Below are 22,254 nucleotides of genomic sequence, written 5' to 3'. Positions count from 1 at the left end.
CAAACCGTCATGTCTTGCAAATTCAAACAAAACCAAACATTCACCATGTCACTTGTCTTCAGATAGGTCTGTGATATCAAGTTGTTCACATAACACACCACTAGAGGGAAGCATTACAGCCCAGAAACAAATGGAGAAAGAGGTTCCTCCTGAGAAAATGGCTGAAAGGCAGCATGATTACTACAATTTTGTCAGTTTAAAAAAAATGTACCATTTTCAGCAGTACACTCTACTGACATCTTAAGTTAAAGGTGATGTCTTTTTAAAAAAATACTTGTTACAATACTTTCTCCCATCTCAAATTAGTGTAGGGACAGCTGACGTTTGTCGGTTGACAGATTTAAACTTGATTTAATTTTGTATGTTTAGATTAAATATATTTGGTTAAATAATATCCTGATATACATATGCATCAACATAAAAAGAGTACTTTCATTACCACTCATACTCATTTTATATCAACTGAAATATGATAAAAATGAACTACACGTAAAAATGATCTCTGCTGATTTCTAAGACTATCATAAAGATGCATTACATTTTAAATTTAAAGTGGACAAATGACAAGACAGTAAAACTATATGACACTCATAACATATGAAAACACAAGCCAAATGATAATGGCATTTTTTTTTTTATTATCATTACCATTAGTGTTATACATCAATGATTTTAACAGTATATACAAAAATGGTTATCTCTGCTCCACTATAAACCAAAAACTGAACTGAATGACCAGGGGTCAGAGAGAATTACACATGCAGCTCTAAAATGGGGAAATTATTATATCCTGCTTTTCCTGTGACCTTCGTATTCCTTCAGCCAGATTCATATCAAAACACTGACCCACCCACTCATCATAACAGATGACAAATATGGCATTCATAGTGGACAAAGAAAATATGCAGAGTTAAGTTTTGAAAAAGGCATAAACAGCATATTAATATTTCTCAGATGAACTGAACCATATAAAGGGAGGGGGTCAGTGGTTATAAACATCTTATTTTTCATGTCTGAATGTGCAAAAAGTGACAGACCAGCATATTATGAATTTATGTGACTTTGTTTGCTGTATGGGCGTCAGGGTAAATTTAGTTTGCATGTGAATAAGACCAGTTACTTTTCTTTTCATAGGAAATCTGACTCTTGGTGTCCTCCGCGCCAGGTGATAAAGATCATTTCGCATGTTCCACAGAAACTGGACACGTTCCAGATGTGGGAGACCACCATTATGGGGAGGGGTGTGGGGTATGATAAAAATGGAACTGCTGGATTCACTGAGAATTTTTTCCTCCCAAAACCAACCCTTATATTTTGCCTTGACAATTTAATCTGTGCTTTTGTGTTTTATGGTGAACTAAAGTAGTAAAAAGATAATGGAAAGTATAAAAAGGAATCATTTTAGCAAACATACTGGCATCAAAAAGCATATAGTCTAAAAAAGAAAAAAATAGACAAAATTATAAAGAAATCATTCCATAGTTCAAGATGAATCAATCTTAATTAAGTTGTTCTTCTGTTTCTGTCTGAAGTGTTAAGTCATTAATTGTATGTAACCTTCACAAACTCTTGTGTAGGTCGAAATAGTGCAGTCACAAAAGTAACCAGATCTAAAATCTGGCTGGTGAACATGGAAATAAATAAAACAGCACCCCATTCATTCATTACTTGGACTGAAACTGAAACTAGTGTATGTCAATATTATTCAATACCTTTTTACACCAAAGCCTCTGGTGCAAGAGGCTGACAAAAGTTTAGGATTGAGAGGAAGACTTTAGTCCCCAAGGTCAGTCTCTAGGAGTGTGTGCTTCTCTGGATTGACATCTCCAAGGCCTCCTGGTGTTCTGCTTGTCATGGCTGGAGCCCTCACATCTTACTGAAGCACTCTTTAGCGTTGTTCCACACTTGAATTCCCTTAAAACAAAGCATGCTTGTGTTTTAATGCAACTTCTCCCTTATAAATAGTCTGATCAGTATAGAGACAGGGGTTTTGCTTGTTTTGCAATAGACCAATTTGGAGCAGACGTCACAGTTACGTCACTTGCAGCTGCGCGCGCATAGCGGTAGCAGAAAAATCGCGGTGACAAGTGGAGGAAAATGGGCAAAATCCACAGAATAAGAGAAAAATGTTTTGTTGTGCCTTTGGATGTCAGAATCGGTACACAAAAAAATATAGTCTACAATTTCATAGAATACCGTCGCTGAAGACGCCCTTTGAAGCTAAACGGAGACGTTTATGTTGCAAGTCACAGACTGGACTGATGAAACCTGCAATGATTAGTCTATTAAATAGTATTCACATATGTGACCCTGGACCACAAAACCAGTCATAAGGGTCATTTTTTTAAAATTAAGATTTATACATCATCTGAAAGCTGAATAAATAATTGATGTATGGTTTGTTAGGATATGACAATATTTGGCCGACTTACAACTATTTGAAATCTGGAATCTGACAGTACAAAAAAAAAAAAAAAAAAAAAAAAATTTAAAATATTGAGAAAATTGCCTTTAAAGTTGTCCAAATAAAGTCCTTAGCAATGCATATCCACTCACAAAAATAAATGTTTGATATATTTACGGTAGAAAATGTACAAAATATCTTCATGGAACATGATCTTTACTTAAAATCCTAATGATTTTTGGTATAAAAGAAAAATCGATAATTTTGACCCATACAATGTATTGTTGGCTATTGCTACAAATATACCTGTGCGACTTAAGACTGGTTTTGTGGTCCAGGGTCACATATGCATTTCATAGGGGACATACATACATAGCAGATACGGCATGAAATAATTTTTAAACCTATAAAATTTTACATAGATAATTTTAAATAGCCTTTTTCTCAAAATTCTGACTTTTTTTCTTGCATTTACATGTTTATATCTCACAGTTCGACATTTATAACTCTCAATTGTGAGTTTATACCACAATTCTGATTGGAAAAAAGTCAGAATTGCAGGATATAAACGTGCAATTCTGAGGAAAAAAAGACAGAATAATGAGTATCTCTCACAATTCTGTTTTTCCTTCTAAGAAATATGAGATATAAACTCAGATTTGTGAGAGAAAAAAAGTCATAATTGTGAGATATAAACTCGAAATGAGCTTTTTTATTCTTTTATTCCGTGGCTTCCATAGACTGCTACTGCAGAACTGTCATTTTCTGCCACCGGGTAGGCTCCGCCCACAAAAAAACATCAGGTCTTTATAAAACATTATAGGTCTATAACAAAATCATTTATTATTTTGTTGGCTTGGACCATACTCACTTTCTTGCACATGCTGATCTGCATGATGGCATAGCTGATGAGAGCCTCTCTGAGATCATGGTCTTTCTGCTCTTTGAACCTTTCAATGTCCACCCATGCACTTTTCACAAACTCGCTACAAAAAAAAGACAAAGCTATTTTGAAACATTCTTGCCGTGAAATGGAATGAAGCTTGAGACATGAGCTGCTACATCCTCAAATCAACATATTTTTAAGACTGACTCAGTTGTATAGTTAACCCTGTTTTGGGGTTACCTCACTTCACAGAGGCCGCAACAATATGAGCAAAGTATGTGCATTTGGAGCATATCTGTGTATTTCATAATTTTTGTGCTGCCGCAGAGAATGAGAAGCTGATGCAGTTCATAAACCCCCAATTTAAGTAATATTTTCTGATAACATTTACTGCTTTTTGTCATCAAAAGCATAAAATCAAGTCTCTGAAGACAGCTGGGCCATGATCACAGGGTTTAATTCAGTCGTGTGGTAATAGTGCACTGCTTACTCGCATTCTTCGTTTCTTTCTTTGACCAGTTCCTCTCCTTCTTCAATCTGTGTCTCCAGCATTTTCAGCTTGGCCTCTCTCTGCTCTGGGGTCTCTTGTCCAAACAGTTTACTGGTCATCCCCTTCAGAGAGAAGGTCCGTACCGTCTACACAGCAAAAGAAAAGTCAATGACACCCATTGGCCGGAGTAAGCCACACTCTTCCTCCAATGTTTATTTGCAGAAAGCTGAAGTATGGACGTTTTCCTCCCATTTTTTTTGGCCAAGCGGGCCTAGCAATTAGCCATATCAGCCAATCGGGTCAGAATGTGATATGTATGTCGTTGGCTTTTTGTGCAGCTCAAATGTTTACATGTTAAATGTGCCAATGAGGTAATTCTCAGCGGACTCTATTCACCCAAATGGCAAGGCGCACAATTTTAATTGTGTAAAACTGTTAAAAACACTCAGTAGTGTGCAAACTCGAACCCTTCTAAAGCAGAGGTGGCCAAATTCTTTACTATAAAGAGCCAAAAATCTAACTTTATCGAGGGCTGCAGGCCAAAAGTAAATGCTGCTTAATATACAACTATTTTACATTCAAATTTTTATTTTTTTATCCTATACATTCCAAAGTGGAAAATCAAACTAAAATGTTTTATATGTTATACACGTTTTATAACTGTCTCTCTATTTTTTCCTCTTTTGATATGACATGGACCTGAGTTGGAATAAAAACATTAAGAAATGCTGGAAAGTCCCCCATTCCAAACATAAGGAGGGTAATGTGGAGTTCTGTCTCAGAGAGCTGTCATGTGATTGAATGGACACTGACCCCAGTGGCGAGTTCCTCCCGCTGCTGTTTCTTTGAGGTCAGATCCTGGGCGGCCATCTCCAGTTCATACTGTGTCAGTTCATGCTTCCTACACACTGCCCTGTGAAAACACACATTAACCACAAAATATACAAAATCAACCAAAAAAGCAGATAATCTCCTTGTTTCTTATGGAAATTGTTAAACTGAAAGCCTAGGTGACCTGCAGCATGATCGCTTTCAGAAAAACCAGGCACTGACGGGGGTTTGAGAAAACAGTGTACAAAAAGTTGCATGCGTGTAACTTTATCAGCCAGTGGAGGCTATCGACTCCCAAGAGTTCAGGGAAGGGTGCAGTGTGAGCAAAATGTACATTTCTAATCAACCTCACCTCGCTGTTATAACAGCTTGTGTTTAGTTTACTTGAGTTTACATTTAAAGGGGTCCTATTATGGGTTTTTTCAGCTTTCTTTAGTGTGTAATGTTGCTGTCTGAGCATGAAAAAGGTCTGCAAAATTACAAAGCACAAAGTCCACTCCAATGAGAGTTATTCTCTATATTAATAAGCACTGTTTCTGAACTCCTTCTGAACTTCTTCACGTCACAATATCCCTCATTTAAATAATTTCCGCCCAAGGCATACCCAATAAAAAGGGGCAAGGCCTGGTTGCATTGCGTTAATTGTGCGTTGAAACTCGCAGTTATGGTAAGGACCATGACATTTCCGAAACTCGCTCAAAGCTTCTGACCACTACACACTCTTCCAGCCGACCAAATCAGAGCACACTGCGCTTTTCGGACGGAGGGGCTTCAAAGAGACAGGAACTAAATAGAGTGTTACTGACAGACTAGGAAGAGAGGTGAATCCCTCTCATGAGGTGATGTAAAATGTGAAAAATATATGTATATATTTTTTTGAAAATTCAAACCTATTCTAGTAGACCCCAAAAACAAAATCAAGATTTTGAAAAAGGGCATAATAGGTCCTCTTGAAAGAAGCTGGCAATAAATTATTACAATTCTCATTCTGAGTGAACTCTCTAGGTAACTAAGGAAATTTTAGCTACTAAAACAGTACCTTAATGCATCTGCGTAGAAAAGGTACTCCTTCAGCTGGTCAGCGTAATGCTCCTCTTCCTCTAGAATATCATCTACAGAAGCAGCGTACCTGTAATATACAAAAGCAGCTGATAAAAGAGTAGTTGACATGTCTGTGAACTTCACCTGATAATGTCACAGGTGTGTGTACACTACCATTCAAAAGAATGGTTACGATTTTTTTTTTGTTCAAAGAAATCACTTTTAAAAAAGAAATATACTTTTATTCAGCAAGGACGCATTACATTTATCAAAAGTGAAGATATTTATAATGTTACATTATAATGACATTGTTTTTCCAAGTAAACACTGTTCTTTTGTACTCTCTATTCATCAAACAATCCTGAAAACTTAACTCAATGTTACGTAATGTTTGTTTTTGCACTAATGCTAGATCTTTGGTTATAAATATTTTTTTTTTTCATTTGTTTCCATTAAATTCCAACTAAAAAGATAAAATAATCAAATAAGATGATGTACTTTTAATTTAAATTCACTGAAATTCACAAAATAGGCATTACCATGTGTATTATACCACTTTTTGTTGAGTTTCCAAGAAAAATATAACTAACTGTAAAAAATAACTGTAAAAAAATAACTATATGACCATGATATAATATTTTGGTCATACCGCCCACATCCTAACGTCACACACTGGCATTCTGGTGAAACTACATGTATTATCCTCAGTAAATCATACGTAGAGCCTGTGGAACTAACGCCAAACCCGCAGCAGAGCCAGTTTGGGGTATTTTGAGGAATTTTTGGGAATAGGTGAACAACATGATCCATAAAACAGTCTGACAGCTGCCCAAACGTGTGCTGATGATGGACAGGTTGTTTCTTTCAGTGCTGAGACAGACAAGCAGTGCATTGGCTCTGACCTTTGACCTTTCTGTCAAGTACAGCAATCTGGAATCCATCAGAGAAACCAGCAATACAAAACCAGTATAGAAATGAAAGGGGCTGGTTAAAGACTCATTAAGGACACTACTGCGAAAGAGTCCCTTTTATAACATCATCATAATCATAACGTTGAAAAAAAAATATATATATACACAGCGCTAAATGTTTTGGCCATGGCTCCCGGAGATTCACAGCGCGGTCTGCCAGCAAAATCAAAACCCGAGCCTCCCAAGGGCTCATCTTACTGGCTACTTGTTATGAGGGGGGGTCGTGAATGGAAATATGAGAGGATTCAGATCAATCTGGCAAATGTGTTTTACAGCTCAGTACCAGAAGCACACACATGTAGAATCACAGGAAAGTCCTGGGGTGTATCATACAGCACTTTCATATTTCAGGTCCCTCAATGAGCTCTTGGAGGGTAACGGGATCGTCCCAGGTAGGAGAAATACAACCAAAACCAGCTGCAATAAAATCTCGCACTAATCCTATAAAGGTACATGAGAATGGCTCATAAAGCAGACTTCGTCTGTGTTGCATGTGCTGTGAACTTACGCGTCCATGTGATGGCCGGCGCTCTGCAGCCCATCTCCCATCTCTTTCTCAATGGCACTCCACTCGCTGTCCAAAACAAACAAAGACTCACATTGAACCACTGCAGCTGACCGCAGCTACACAATCACAACCCAAAAGATTTATCCCAAAAATACTTCTCACAAAAACAGTTCACAGAGCAAATTATAAAACATGCCTGGTTCTTTTCAAAATGAGGGTACATTATTGTGATTGTAACATTGTGAGATAAAACCTGGACCATCTGGTCAATTCATCACACAGAATTGGGTCAAATTAAGAGGAATTAAGTTTGCTAAATTTATAAATGTACACTACCGTCCAAAATTTTTGTAAGGTTTTTGAATGAAGTCTCTTATTCTCACCAAGGCTGCACCATTTCAGCATCATTACTCCAGTCTTCAGTGTCACATGATCTTTCAGAAATCATTCTAATATGCTGATTTGGTGCACAAGAAACTTTTCTTATTATTATCAATGTTGAAAACAGTTTTGCTACTTAATATCTTTTGTGGAAACAGCAATACATTTTTTTCAGGATTCTTTGATGAATATAAAAATAAAAAGGAACAGCACTTTTTGGAAATAGAATGTTTTTGTAAAAATGTAAAAGCTTTTACTTTCACCTTTGATCAAGTTAATGCTTGCTTAATTTATTTTTTCTTTAAAAAGTAAAAAATCTTCCTAACCCCAAACGTTTTAACGGTAGAGTACATAGGTTTCATGTGCTACTGTTTTATTAGCTGACAGGAACCTAAACAGTCTTTTTTTGGGACCTTAATCGGATAATGAAATGCATGTAAACATGGTCATTATATGGAAAACAAATCTCTTTAGGGCTTTTTACACTTGAAATAGTTAACCCTGGGTCATTCTAAACCCCTAGTAAACAGAATCCTGGGTTATTTTTATTCACGTTTCACACTGCTCATACTATACCCAGGGTTGACAGTTAATGCTGGGTATTCATACGCTACCGTTTAACAATGCATAATCCTAAACCCCGGGTTAAAGTCATTATCTGCATATTTGCAGTGTCAGTGTCACTGTCACTGACTGGACAAATGCAGCACGTGTCCTGTTTACATCAAGGCTCTAGCACTGCGCATCCTCATATTACACATTGCTGACTGTAATTTCAAGTTTTTTTTCTGAGTGAACTTTTCGAACTATAAAAAGGTAAGAATGATGGTCTCTTCTTCAATGATGGTCGTGTTTTTCATTGCTGTTTGACATTTTTCCTATCATACGCAGTAACAACTGTTTATACATCGTGCTGTGTTTCCATGACTGTCCAAAGCGCGTGAATGTATGTCACGTAATTGGTTGTCGGTTGCTAAGCATCATTGTAACATTCTAACACTGCATCATTTCACACTGTACAAGTTTGGCACCGCAATGCGAAGTTAACACCACAAAAGTGGTGCTACAGAGCAGGGTTTTATAACCCCGCATCTAAATTACAAGTGTGTATGCTCCTTTACCCAGGGTTAAAAGCGGTGTTTAGAACGTCGATAACCCGGGGTTAAGCGCAGTGTGAAAAGCCCTTTTATGTGTTCCGTAGGGAAAAAATGTAAGTCATATGGGTTTCAACATGACAAGCAAATAATTCATATCAGAGTGAACTGTTCCCTTTAATGAAAATATTACCTAAAAACTCTTCCGTAATTTCCATGCACTTTGTAGACTCCATACAGGCGATCGGCTGCTCTCTAAAAAGAAAAAAAGAAAAAGAAAAAAAGGGAAAAAAATTGTTGAACTTATTGAAATAAGTGAAATTATTCACTTTATGATTTTAATGCAACCAAATATTAAATTCAGATTTATACTTTAGATACTTTGAAAAAAATTAAAGAGGTTGCCTAAAATAGTCATGTTTTTCTTTAGTAAACAATTATTGTTAATAAAATCATCAGAATTCATTTTCTTACAAATATCATCCTTAATAACACCAAATATATACTTTTGTTGGACTGAAAGGACTTTTTCTAATAGATTGAGCTGCATATTCGGCTGTGCTGACTTTGTTTTCACCCACCGCCCGAACTCTCAGCAGCTGCGAAATAACAGACTGCAGCTCATCACCGTAGTGTTTCATTTCTGCAAATCTCCTGTGAAACACACACACAGGTCAAGGTTAGTTTCAGGGTTAGCAAACAGCACGGTCATATCTTTATGCATTTCATGACACTGCGTAACACGGTTTGCAAAAATGACTTACTTGTCTGGGTTCTTCACTCTGAATGTGGCATTTAAAGCCTTTAATCTCGAATCGGCCTGTAAGGAGGACACAGGCCAAATGTTGACAGACAGATTCATGTTTGGGTTTTGTTTGTTCAGATGGTGTAAAGCAGGATTACAGCCACTCCTTACAACAATCTTTTTAAACGACTGAGATCAGATAAACACTGCAATATGGCAATAATATACACCGACATAAAATACTGCTGCTCTTTCGTGTTTGATCCAGAACGGTCCAACAGACTTCCTGTGCCTGTTTACATAAACTACAGCATACTGATAACAGATTCCTCACCGCAGTAGCAATTCAGTCACTTCACACAATTTTTATTTGAAATCAACACATATTTAGTCAGCTTCATATCAACATATGAATATTGACCTATGGTGAGAAGCGATATATAAACAACGTTTATATAATATCGTAAAGTCATGGCTAGATGTTTAAGGAGAGAAAGAACCCAATGAACTGGAAAGTGCTGATATACCTTCGCCTGAAATCCTGTCTCAAACACGGTTTCCTTCCAACCATTTTCCTGTGGGGCAGAGAAAGGATGCAATTTCTGACACTGACAAAGGGCATTATCAGCATGAAATGCCAGTTAAAGTTTTTTTTTTTATATTTAATTTAATGTCTTTTTCAGAAAATGGTACTGCATATGTGGCTACCAAGTTATTAATTCATCTCTCTCTCTAACTAAGCTGATAGAAATGAATTAATTACAAATCTACAAAAACATTTAATTGCAAATTAATTACATTTAACATTTAATTAGACATTACATATTAATTACAAATCTTTACATCAGAAGAACATTATTGTCCTGACAGCTTTAGTGAGAGCTCTCTACCTCAGTGAGAAATGAATAGAAGATCTTGTCACTGGACAAGACTGGGTGCGAGGCCACTCGAAGCAGGAAGTTCTCTAGTCCAACCCTACGCCTTTCCACAAAGTCAGGGTCCATGTTGTCTGCTGACAGCTTGTGCCAAACAAATTCAGCCTGTTGTACAAAGCATGAAGTTACAGTGTATGAAGGCAAACTGTATTTACAAGCAGCAGTAACCAAAGCATCTTGTTTACATACCCGTTTTTCAGGCAAAGGCGGAACCACCACAAATGGATAGGTCACTAACAAGTAGTTTCGTAGGAGCTCAAACTCACTGTAACGCCTCCAGAGAGAATCTGGGACAGGATTGCTCCCTTCTGATGCAGCATCCACAGGCCTAAAAACAATAAATTAACGAATTTTAGAAGCAGAATGAAACTTAAAGAAATGCAAATGAAATTTAATTATATATATATATATATATATATATATATATATATATATATATATATATATATATATTATATTATATTATATTATATATAAATATATACACACACACACACACACACACACACACACACACACACTACCGCTCAAAAGTTTGGGATCAGTAAGATTTTTAATGTTTTTAAAAGAACTTTCGTCTGCTCACCAAGGCTACATTTACTTAATTAAAAATACAGTAAAAACAGTAATATTGTGAAATATTATTACAATTTAAAATGACTTTTCTATTTGAAAATATTTGAAAATGTAATTTATTCTTGTGTTGGCAAAGCTGAATTTTCAGCATCGTTAATCCAGTCTTCATTGTCACATAATCCTTCAGAAATCATTCTAATATGCTGATCTGCTGCTCAAGAAACATTTATTGTTTACAATTGTACAAAATATTTGTGTACAATATTTTTTTTCAGGATTCTTTGATGAATAGAAAGTTCAAAAGAACAGTGTTTATTTGAAATTTTTGTAACATTATAAATGTCTTTACTGTCACTTTTGATTGATTTAATGCATCCTTGCTGAATAAAAGTATTCATTTCTTTTCAAAAAAAAAAAAATTCTTTATATATAAATATATATATAAAATCTTCAAAAAAAATATTAAAAACACTTCCATCATAAAATGTGGAGTTGGTTAACAGTTTAGGCTAATTTCTAAATAAAATTAATCTGAAATAAACAGAGTAGAGATCTATGAGGTTTCAAGTTCTAGTTTATGAAAGCAGTCATTTTAAGGGCCTTTTCAAACACATGCCAAAGGTTTAACGGCGCTGTGTAATCTTGCTGAATTCCCAGTGCATGAAGCCATGAGTGTGGCTAATTTAGGAGCCAAACTCCACTAAATCACACTGCAGTGTAGGAGCATGTATATGAACTCGCCTGCATTAATTAAACATCTCTGCAGGGTCACTACTCAGTTCGTATTGTGCAATAATCAGGCACAACTTTTTGACCAATGAATTTCAATGGCTTTTCCAGTCGTTCCTTTTTAGTGGTCGACAGATCAAAAAGTTGGCCAATATAACGTCATAATATTTATAATATAGTTATTTTTCCCCAAGTAAATATTTATTTTACATATTATTTACCTTGTAAAAAAAATAAAAAATAAAAAATTCCCTGATATTTTTATGATTGTTGGAGTCCTGAATAATACAAATGGAAAAATGCAAAAAAAAAAGAAAATTAGAGATACAGAGAAGGAAATATACATGAGGGGGGAAACACTGACGAAAAACTTGTAGACTTTGAAATAAGAGCTTAACATCCCAGGGGCTCCAGGGAAGAAATGGGAGCACATAATGTGTTCCTCACTAATAATCCATGATGAAATCAAAGCACAAGGAAGGGGCGGATTGGCTGACAGGCATTCTGTACAACTTTCCCCAAGATCAGCGGCACCAAACTGCTCTCTAAAGCCCACTGTGTGCGTGTGCAGTATGCCTTCCACATGGTCCTTGCAAAAACATGTGCTTCCTTTTATGGGAACGGGCAACAATACAGCACTGTTTAGTTATCTCCATGTATAAAGAATCAATATAGGCAAGAATTTTATGCTAATGCAAGCATCACGATTACTACCATTTATATATTTTTAAGGATAGGGATTTGAACAAATCCTTTTAACCCCGTGCATGTAACTAGTTACATACCGTTTGTGCTACAGATATGAATGATACCTCAAATCATGCAGCCTGTTGAGCAGAAATATGATTTTACATTTCCAAGCCATCAAACTTGTGATTTTCCTTGCGGGACAATAAAATAGGGGAATAAACCCAGAAGGAGGGACTTGAGCCATAGAGATCATAATATCTTTGCAACGACCCAGAACACCTAAGCAAACACATAGCAACATGCTAAAACTGGTGCTAGACACATCCCAAGGGATTAAAAACTAATCAGAGCATCTTATGGTCACCAAAGCTGCATTTATTTTAGCAAAAATAAACAGTAAAAACTGTAATATTGTGAAATATTATTACAATTTAAAATAAATGTTTTTTGTTTTAATATACTTTAAAATGCAATTTATTCCTGTGATGGCAAAGCTGAATTTTCAGCAGCCATTAATCCATTCTTCAGTGTCACATGATCCTGCAGTGTCACATGATCCTTCAGAAATCATTCTAATATGCTGATTTGGTGCTCAAGAAACAGCATAGCAAATCCCACCCACAACACCCAAGCAACACGGCAGCAATGTTTTGCATGAACAAGCTCCATTCTCATGATTTTGAAAATGTAAAAATCTAGTTCTGGGTGCTTTTCCAGTTTTAAGACGGTACTAAAAAAAACATGTTTGAACATGTCTTGGTTGCAGACAGTGATTTTATGAGTTTGACCACTAAGTATTGTTTTCGAATCATGTGATAATATGTTACTGCACTCTGGCCAGCATGCGTGTTTGGCCCTGCTGGAAACACAGACAAAGCACATCTGCCTGAAGCGCTGACTCATCACCCTCTCCAGAATGACATGTCCCACTTTCCAACGCAAACCTTGGCGGGGTGAGAGGTGAAAGTTACACTTCATATCACTTCCTGTCCAGTGGGATAGTTCTGTTTTGTTTTATTTGATGTCGAAAGAACATGTTAAAGTGACAGACCCAGGCACAGGAAAAAGAAGTCTAGTGTAAACATTTAAGCAAAGAGAGGAAATCCGATGGTCTCTACCAGTCCAGCTTCCACAGTTTCTGAGCTGGTCTAGTGTACCGTGACACTTTGATGTTTTGCATTTCATCATGCTAGTACAGCGTGAGCATAGTTCAGTCAGAAAAATCAATGTGTAAACCGACCTTATCTACAGCTAGTCATTCATATTCAAAAAGAAAATGCATATTATAACCAAACGATATTACTACTCGATATAACGTAAAACAATTAGTTTCATTAGCTCCATAATTCCAGCTGTTATTACAGGTACATTGTTTGCATATCTCTAATCTAAGTACATCCAAACCCCTGACCTTCATTATCATGTCAAAAAAGGAACACATGCAATACTGACATGTTAGGGTTTACGTTGCTTGCTACTACACTCAAGTATTTAAAAACAATTATTCAGTTAATAATTTCTGTATAGTATTGGCTCAACCACAGAATAAATGGTATACGTCAATCGAAAATCCAAATGCATGTTATAATTCATCAGATGATGATTGAATGAAGGCAGGATGGATCTTAATGCATTAATGCTTAATGCTTGCAATCGATTATAAGAAAGGGCTGGCGTTTGGAGAAGCCCAGCATAAGTCACCAGAGAGAAGTAAATCATGTCACTGGAAGATCAAGTAATGATTGAGATTAAAAATCACGAGGGCAAAAAAATAAAAAAAATAAAATGTAAATAATAAAACACATACACAAATTAATTGTTCATGATAAGATCTAAAACATGAATTTAGAAAATAGATTTAATGATGACTTGTAGTACTGAGAAAGTGAAGCATCTAACCTTGTCTCTATAAGATACACCGTATAAGTCTCTTGCATGTTGACGGCATTCTTGCCGGTCCTCTTCTCTGCTTCAGCCACACTGATCTCCATCCTCTTCAGAAGACTTGTCCCTTTTTCAACCATCTGAAACATTTGGTCCAGAGAAAATCACAATGTTTAATATCCATGTTACACCATTACAGTATTGCAAAAAAATAAATAAATAAAAACATAAGAAAGGCACAGGTATTTCTATGAGCATATTTATCTGATGTTTTGACATATTTCCTGCTGAAACAGGAAGTTTGGACATATCCAAGCACTCTGTTCAGAAAGTATTCACGTTTGGGTTATATCTCCTGCTTTCATTTTCTCACAACATTATTTTTTCCCCATGCTTATAGTATGGCTCAGTATGGGTACACAACATCAGACTACAAAAAAAAAGTCACAAAAAAATAATTATTATTATTAATATAGACTGAATTAATGAATGTTTGGATTATACAGGATGGTTTCAGAGTATCATGACCAGCTGTAAATTTTAGTGAGGGATAATATCATAATTTTCATAAAAAGAAAACCAAATTAAATGGTACATTTGTATGAAGAACATCGCAGCGTTTATTTGACTCATTTCTAAGTGTTTGATTAATTTAGACTTAAAAATTAATCAAACACTTAGAAATTAATCGAATTTCTATTTTAAAAAATAGGTAAACATATTGGACATATTTTGCCCCGTATTTCAAGAATCAGCCGATAAAGAAATTCAGTAAATAAGATCCAACAATTCGCTGATATAACGCCAATCTACTGATTTAAACATGAAACAAGGATGCGGACTGACACATCAGATGACTGTATGAGATACTGGGTGTTTACAAACTACGTGGCAAAGGCTCTTCATAAAGTAAAGCAACTTTCTACATGTGTGGCTTTATATAATCATTCGTTACATAATTCATGAACACTGTAATAAAAAAGTACAACAGCACGCATGTAGCTCATGTTATGTGTTCGCAGAACCTGCTGGTATTTTAGCAATATTGATATCTGGCCATTCACGAGCCAAAGCAAAACACCGCTGTCCTGCACATATCACGCGCTCACGCGCGCGACATCTACAAAACAGCACAAATTATGGGCCACATCGCATTAAAAGGTTCGGCAGCGGGCTTTACCGTGTTCTTTAAGTTGTTTTCCGACTCCGAAGGAGTCAGATCTGTGTTTCCAATCACCGCTATATCCTCGCTTCCTGAATCCGCCATGGTTTGCCCGTCTCTCACGCTTGCGCGTTGGACACTTTCACTGTGAGTGTGCGCGTGCACGCGTGCGTGACGGTTACTCATAAAATAGCATAAATATTCTATAAAATTCTTTCTTTTGTTTAAATGATGAAGATTAGTTTACAGAATTAATAAAAAAAATCGTAGGTTTGGCCGATGAAAGGATGTGCAGCAAAATGTAGCCTATATTAGTTAAAAACGTCATTAAGATGATTAATATTTACATTTTGAAGAGTTGTAGCGTCACAACAGTTGCGTCACAACAAAAGTGTGGAATCTGACAGTTTTGTTTGATTTATTTTTGTGGAAAAAAAGAAATTGCCTATATGGCATTAGACCTATTATTATTATTATTATTATTAGGCTATTATTAGAAAGAAAGAAAGAAAGAAAGAAAGAAAGAAAGAAAGAAAGAACTTAGATTGGTGATAGATTGGAGGTTTTGTGCTTTTCACCACAAGCTGGACTGTTGTTCATCGCTCCCTCTGTATATTGTGAATCGTGCATTGATAAATGTGAGTTCCTGGGCGGATCCGTTCTCACTCACATCTGGATTAAAAACATCTGGATCCGCCTACACGGAACTCAGTCACACACACACACACACAATCCAGAACTCTCTTACAGATGAGCTTATCTGTGTCTTTGACACGAGCAGATAAAGAAAATAACGGAATCGCTTGAACAGTTTGGGATCTTGGGATTGTGAGGCATTATGGATCGCGGAGGCTGCAGTTTGTGGGCTCAAACATCTGTTCTTCTGTGTTTCTGTCGTGAGTAGATCTTCACTTCTCTCGATCTGCTTTCATTGTCTGGAGGCTCCACGCATCACAGCTTTGTCTTTGGGTTTGTGTGCAAAACTTCTTTGACACTCAAGATAATATCTAATATAGCCTATAAACTAAGCAAAAATACTTCATTACACTACAGAAACAAAATCACACCACTGTAAATAGATAGTCTATGGATTACCATAAACTGGTTGGTTAAAAGTTTAAAGTCCGTTTAAAATACACCATTAAAATGACTTCCATGAAAAGCAGTTATTTTGGTTTGCTGAGATAGCCTACTGCAAATGCAGTAAATCATATTAAAGTTCAAGTTTGATTGATTTGATTAATAGGTTATACAGTTTTATAGTTTGATTGAATTCCTGAAGCATCATTCAAAGTGATTTTGCCTCCTGATTGCCGCACATTTGAAGGTTTGATTGATACATTAGTGCTAAAAGAAATGAAGGAATAAATGTAGATTTTTATGTAAGATTTTTTTATTGAATAAATTAGAATGTTAAGCGAGGAAAATAATTGTATAATCTAGTATTCTGGAATAATTATTAATATTAAATATGAATTCCTTGTTATGATCTTTAAAAATAAAATATAAAATTATGACCATATCTATATTGTAAATAAAAAAGCTAAGAACCTCCTGAGGTGACAAAGAGAAATCCAAAATATATAATGTCCATCATATTTCCTGCTTTTTTTTTTTTTTTTTTCTAAAGTCAGTACAGTATAAAAATCAGTTTGACACCATTGAAAGTTTTTGTATTTTTTAGAAAAGTATAGGCTACTATAAGAAATCTGCATATATGATTGTGTTGCGAGTACAAAAATATGCTTTTAATTAAAAGCAGAATCTCTACAATGGACATAAAAGATGCCATGCACGACCGCATGAAAACAACACGATGCTAGGAAAGTTCCAACAGGGAAACCAAGTCTTGAGAATCCAAATGATCTTAGGGGCCTCCTTAAACGGTTTGGGTGTGTATAGAGTAGCTCCACTTACAACAACAATTATGAAATATTACCATGTGGGCGGAGAGAAGAAAACTATCACTTCTCGGTCTCACTTATCATCATAACCCATCTGTTGTCTGAAACGACTCTAAGAAAAATCTGGGAAATATGGAAAGGCCACTAGTGTCAGTGTGTGCGAATGTGACCGCACAGAGAGACTGTACATAAAAATACAAAGACATCCATCTAGATCCCTTGATGCTGCTCTGCTTTGTTATCATGATTGCCCACAATGGCAATATTGTAATGACTTAAACAGAGGGTACAATGCTGACTGGGCCTAACCCAACCCTAGTGACCTCTCAGTGGACACAGACTTTCTTTTTCTCCTTTGTTTGCCTTGAGTCCAAGAAGTTGTTCTTAGTAGGCATGGGTTTGCATGGTACCCGTGGAGGAGAGGCATCTTGTTCTGAATGATGATAAACGGTTGATTCTTATTACTTGGCATGAGATAACAACATTTCTCTGGCAGTGACGAGAGATTGCGTCTCTTATCAGTGAGTTATGGGGACAGGCCCTTCACCCTCCTTAACACTGAAACGGCACTCGTGGAGTGTATGGGAGCCACAGTCAACATTAAAACAGCAACTTCTGAAGACATCTGTTTGTCATGAATGCGACAGTTATGCCAGTGCTGCTTTCACTGTACTGTTATTCATTTAATATCAGGAAATGCTTTCAGGGATCAAGCTGAGTTTAAGAGGAATTGGAAAAACTTGGAAATCTGCCACCCAGTGGGATAGTTTGATTACTGCATACTGGGGCCCCTGAAAATGCTTTATGGTATGCGAAAGAATAAGAATATAGAAAGAATATAGGAGGAATATATATATATATATATATATATATATATATATTAATTTTTAGATATATAAGTCAGTTATTTGGTTTATTTTGAACAGCAGATCTATTGTTTTATTATTTAAAAAATATTTTTGTGAAATATATATAAATGTAAAATATATATTACAATATAATAAATGTAAATGTATATGGATGGTCAAAACTTTAACGATAAGATTGTTTAATGTTTTTAAAAGAAGTCTCTTCTGCTTACCAAGGCTTCATTTATTTGATCCAAAACACAGCAAAAACAGTAATATTGTGAAATATTTTTACAATTTGAAATAACTGTTTTCTATTTGAATATATTTTAAAATGCAATTTATTTCTGTGATGTCAAAGCTGAATTTTCAGCATCATTTCAGAAAATTGGCATATTAGAATGATTTCTGAAGGATCATGTAACACTGATCCTTCAGAAATCATTCTAATATGCTGATTTGCTGTTCAAGAAACATTTATTATTATTATTATCAATGTTGAAAACAGTTGTGTAGAATTTTTTTCAGGATTATTTGATGAGTAGAAAGTTCAAAAGAACAGCATTTATCTGAAATATAAAGCTTTTGCAACATTATAAATGTCTATACTGTCACTTTTGATCAATTTAATGCATCTTTGCTGAATAAAAGTATTCATAAAAAAAATAAATAAATAAAAAAAAACTCTTACTGACCCCAAACTTTTGAATGGTAGTGATAATGTTACAAAAACTTTCTATTTCAAATAAATGCTGTTCTATTCATCAAATAATCCTGAAAAAATTGTACACAACTGTTTTCAACATTGATAATAATAATAATAAATGCTGAGAGAGAGAGAGAGAGAGAGAGAGAGAGAGAGAGAGAGTTGACCTGACTTGAAATATATTTAGGCTTTCAAATATTATTTTACTATTTACCATTTTAATACCAGTATCATTTTATTACAGAAAACTGCTATACTGTGTAAATACACACACTAATATATTACATATTATTACATATATTCATTATCATACTTGAATTACAAATAGGGAACTAACTTGCTTGAGTGCAAACCAAATAATTGCAGGCCAGCATCTCTTGTAAGCACACAGCCATTGGTTTTCCCATAAGCACTGAGGGGTTGAGCTTCAAACTTGGCCAGTGTGAGCGCTTCTGGCTTCAATTTATTTCTGGAGCAGTTGCTGCAGAGTTTAATTACTTTAAAGTTTATAGAAGGGGGGCTTTTGTGCTTACCCCTAAGTTTTTTTTTTTTTTTTTCTCTCTCTGTTGTCTCTTTCTCCCTTCATGTCCCTCACTCCTTCATGCAAGAGCCGTCTCTCCCTCTCTGTTGTATATTTTGATGGTTGGCATCAGCGGACATCTGGAAGTCTGTGTTAAATATCTCTGCTCTTTCTTTTAATACTGTTTACTGTAAGGTCGCTGCACTCCTTCAGCGAAACGGCTCCCACCCCTCATCTGCTTTTAATAAACAATTAATATTGTCGTGATGTGGTAGTATCAGGACAGAAGAGACAGTGTGCGTGGGAAGGAATTCAGGCTTATCCCACTTAACCACAGGAACTCCTGACACTCTCATGAATACACATGCTTTCAGTGATGTGTGCACCAAACCAAATACACACACCAGGCCATATACTACATTCATCCAAATCCAATTAGAGATTTATGAACTCCAGATGGGTCACGTAGCTTAAAGATTTGCTCTTAAATGCTGTCTTGATTGCAGCTGTCATTACAGCTTTCATTCTTATAATGAATGCATTGCAATCGGTTTCATCATTATTAGACTGTTTTGACTGCACGCATTAGTTATTTGTGCTCTTATGCAATAAATAATTTTTCTTTGATTCCCAAGGCCATCGTCTATATTTTATGAATTTCTATTGAGTTTTGGCTTAATTTTTTAATGTATCATACAGCTATTATATTAACTTATTATTATATTAACTATATAAAAATAAATGTTAACTGAAATAAAAGCTTCAACTTATTTTATTTCAGCTAGTCGCCAAAGCAACATTTCTAATTTGCATTTACTTTAACTTGATGTACTAAAATAACTAAAACTGAAATAAAAATGTATAAAAACTATATAAACATATATATTTTTAAATCAATAACTATTAAAAATGACGAAAAATCAAAACAAAAAAAACAAATTCAAAATATTAACAAAAATTACTGTTCTGCACACCAAATTTAAATGGATAGTTCAGCCCCAAATTAAAATTCATATATATATATATATATATATATATATATATATATATATATATATATATATATATATATATATATACAGTACAGTCCAAAAGTTTGGAACCACTAAGATTTTTAATGTTTTTAAAAGAAGTTTCGTCTGCTCACCAAGGCTACATTTATTTAATTAAAAATACAGCAAAAACAGTAATATTGTGAAATATTATTACAATTTAAAATAACTGTTTTCTATTTGAATATATTTCACAAAGTAATTTATTCCTGTGATGGCAAAGCTGAATTTTCAGCATCATTACTCCAGTCTTCAGTGTCACATGATCCTTCAGAAATCATTCTAATATGCTGATCTGCTGCTCAAGAAACATTTAATGTGTACAATTGTACAAAATATTTGTGTACAATATTTTTTTCAGGATTATTTGATGAATAGAAAGTTCAAAAGAACAGTGTTTATCTGAAATCTAATCTTTTGTAACATTATAAATGTCTTTACTGCCACTTTTGATTGATTTAATGCATCCTTGCTGAATAAAAGTATTCATTTCTTTAATTTCTTTTCAAAAAAATAAAAATAACAATTCTTACTGACCCCAAACTTTTGAACGGTAGTGTATAATGCTACAGAAGCTTTGTATTTCAGATAAATGCTGTTCTTTTGAACTTTCTATTCATCAAGGAATCCTGAAAAAAAAGTACACAACTGTTTTCAACATTGAAAATAATTATAAATGTTTATTGAGCAGCAAATCAGCATATTAGAATGATTTCTGAAGGATCATGTGACACTGAAGACAGGAGTAACGATGCTGAAAATTCAGCTTTGCATCACAGGAATAAATTACTTTGTCAAATATATTTAAATAGTACACAGTTATTTTAAATTGTAATAATATTTCACAATATTACTGTTTTTTACTGTATTTTTAATTAAATAAATGTAGCCTTGGTGAGCAGACGAAACTTCTTTTAAAAACATTAAAAATCTTAGTGGTTTTGGACTGTACTGTATATATATAAGCTAAAGTGTTATAGAAAAACAAGATATTTATGCATATACATTTTTACCATGTTATATAATCATGTTATTTGTCAACTGTCCAAAATCTTCAATTAAGAAAGAAATGTATTTTTTTTTAATATTGTGTAAATTATAAAAAACCTATTGTCTGTCCCTATTGCAGTGTTGCAGGTGCAGAGTTTCACCCTCATAAAGACCAACCTCTGTAAATGGTGTGACCACTCGAGTCCTGTATGTGAAGACAACGTCTGCATGAGCAACTGCAGTCTGACTTCTTACTGTACTCTGACTGAAGAAGTGTGTGTAGCCATATGGTAAGTCCACAGCTACATTTGAAGTATGCATGTGTGACGTGTATAAAATTGAGTTTTGTAGTATGAACTCTGTTCTCTAAGGCACAACTGCATGGCTTAAAATCTCAGCATAGCCTCTGCAATACATTAAAAGACACCAAGATGATTACTAGATATTGAGAATCGTCTCCTTAATGGTTCCATTAATGGTTTTTAGTACTTTTAAGGAATAAATATTTGGAGAAAGTCTTGCAAATGATGAGATAACTTCAATAATACACTCTAAAAATGCTGTTGTTTCAGTCCATTTTTGGGTCAAATATGGACAAACCCAACCGTTGGTTTAAATTTTTTTATTAAATTTTTTAAAACTAATGGTTGGGTTTGTCCATATTTAACCCACTAAATACTACAGTACTACAAAACAATATTAAACAAACAAAAAATGTGGTAACATTATTAATTTTTATAAAATACTAATGCATAATGTGCATCTTTAAATACACATTGTAATATGAACAGTCAGTAACTGTACTAATTTAAGTCTCACTATCTCAGTCAAAGTTGTAAGCTGTACAGTATGTGTCTGATTCAGTAAAAAGAGCCAACCCATTCGAATCTTTAGTTCAGGAGGAGAC

General features: G+C 34.9%; 2 protein-coding genes across 2 annotated transcripts in view; one reads left to right on the top strand and one right to left on the bottom strand.

Moving 5' to 3' along the window:
• Positions 1-618: 618 nt before the first annotated feature.
• snx4 (sorting nexin 4) lies at positions 619-15,498 on the bottom strand. The gene is made up of 14 exons (XM_048194277.1): positions 15,346-15,498; positions 14,181-14,305; positions 10,476-10,614; positions 10,242-10,391; positions 9,879-9,926; positions 9,371-9,426; positions 9,188-9,260; positions 8,800-8,861; positions 7,132-7,197; positions 5,651-5,740; positions 4,594-4,693; positions 3,781-3,926; positions 3,276-3,390; positions 619-1,914 (listed from the first exon to the last, which is right to left on the bottom strand). Exons 1-14 carry the CDS (start codon positions 15,430-15,432, stop codon positions 1,867-1,869), a joined length of 1,305 nt encoding a protein of 434 aa, XP_048050234.1. The 5' UTR covers positions 15,433-15,498; the 3' UTR covers positions 619-1,866.
• Positions 15,499-15,951: 453 nt separating this feature from the next.
• tgfbr2l (transforming growth factor beta receptor-like) overlaps positions 15,952-22,254 on the top strand; it is a 15,362-nt gene continuing 9,059 nt past the window's right edge. Inside the window, exons 1-2 of the mRNA XM_048194276.1 lie at positions 15,952-16,223; positions 21,487-21,637. Of these exons, the coding sequence (XP_048050233.1) occupies positions 16,166-16,223; positions 21,487-21,637 (209 nt within the window). The 5' untranslated portion in view covers positions 15,952-16,165. The remainder of the gene's footprint in view (positions 16,224-21,486; positions 21,638-22,254) is intronic.

The sequence above is a fragment of the Megalobrama amblycephala genome, linkage group LG6, assembly GCF_018812025.1.
Source record: "Megalobrama amblycephala isolate DHTTF-2021 linkage group LG6, ASM1881202v1, whole genome shotgun sequence".
NCBI lineage: Eukaryota > Metazoa > Chordata > Actinopteri > Cypriniformes > Xenocyprididae > Megalobrama > Megalobrama amblycephala.
Note: the sequence above shows the minus strand (reverse complement) of the source record. Positions and strands in the feature narration are given on the sequence as shown.

Bases quoted from the DNA above. Each gene is read 5' to 3' on its own strand.
- snx4 (XM_048194277.1), bottom strand. From the start codon at position 15,432: ATGGCGGATTCAGGAAGCGAGGATATAGCGGTGATTGGAAACACAGAT. The intron at 10,392-10,475 runs GTATGTAAACAA...TTTGTACAACAG, and splicing joins CGCCTTTGCCTGAAAAACGG to GCTGAATTTGTTTGGCACAA. The intron at 9,927-10,241 runs GTAGAGAGCTCT...TCTGCCCCACAG, and splicing joins TCTATTCATTTCTCACTGAG to GAAAATGGTTGGAAGGAAAC.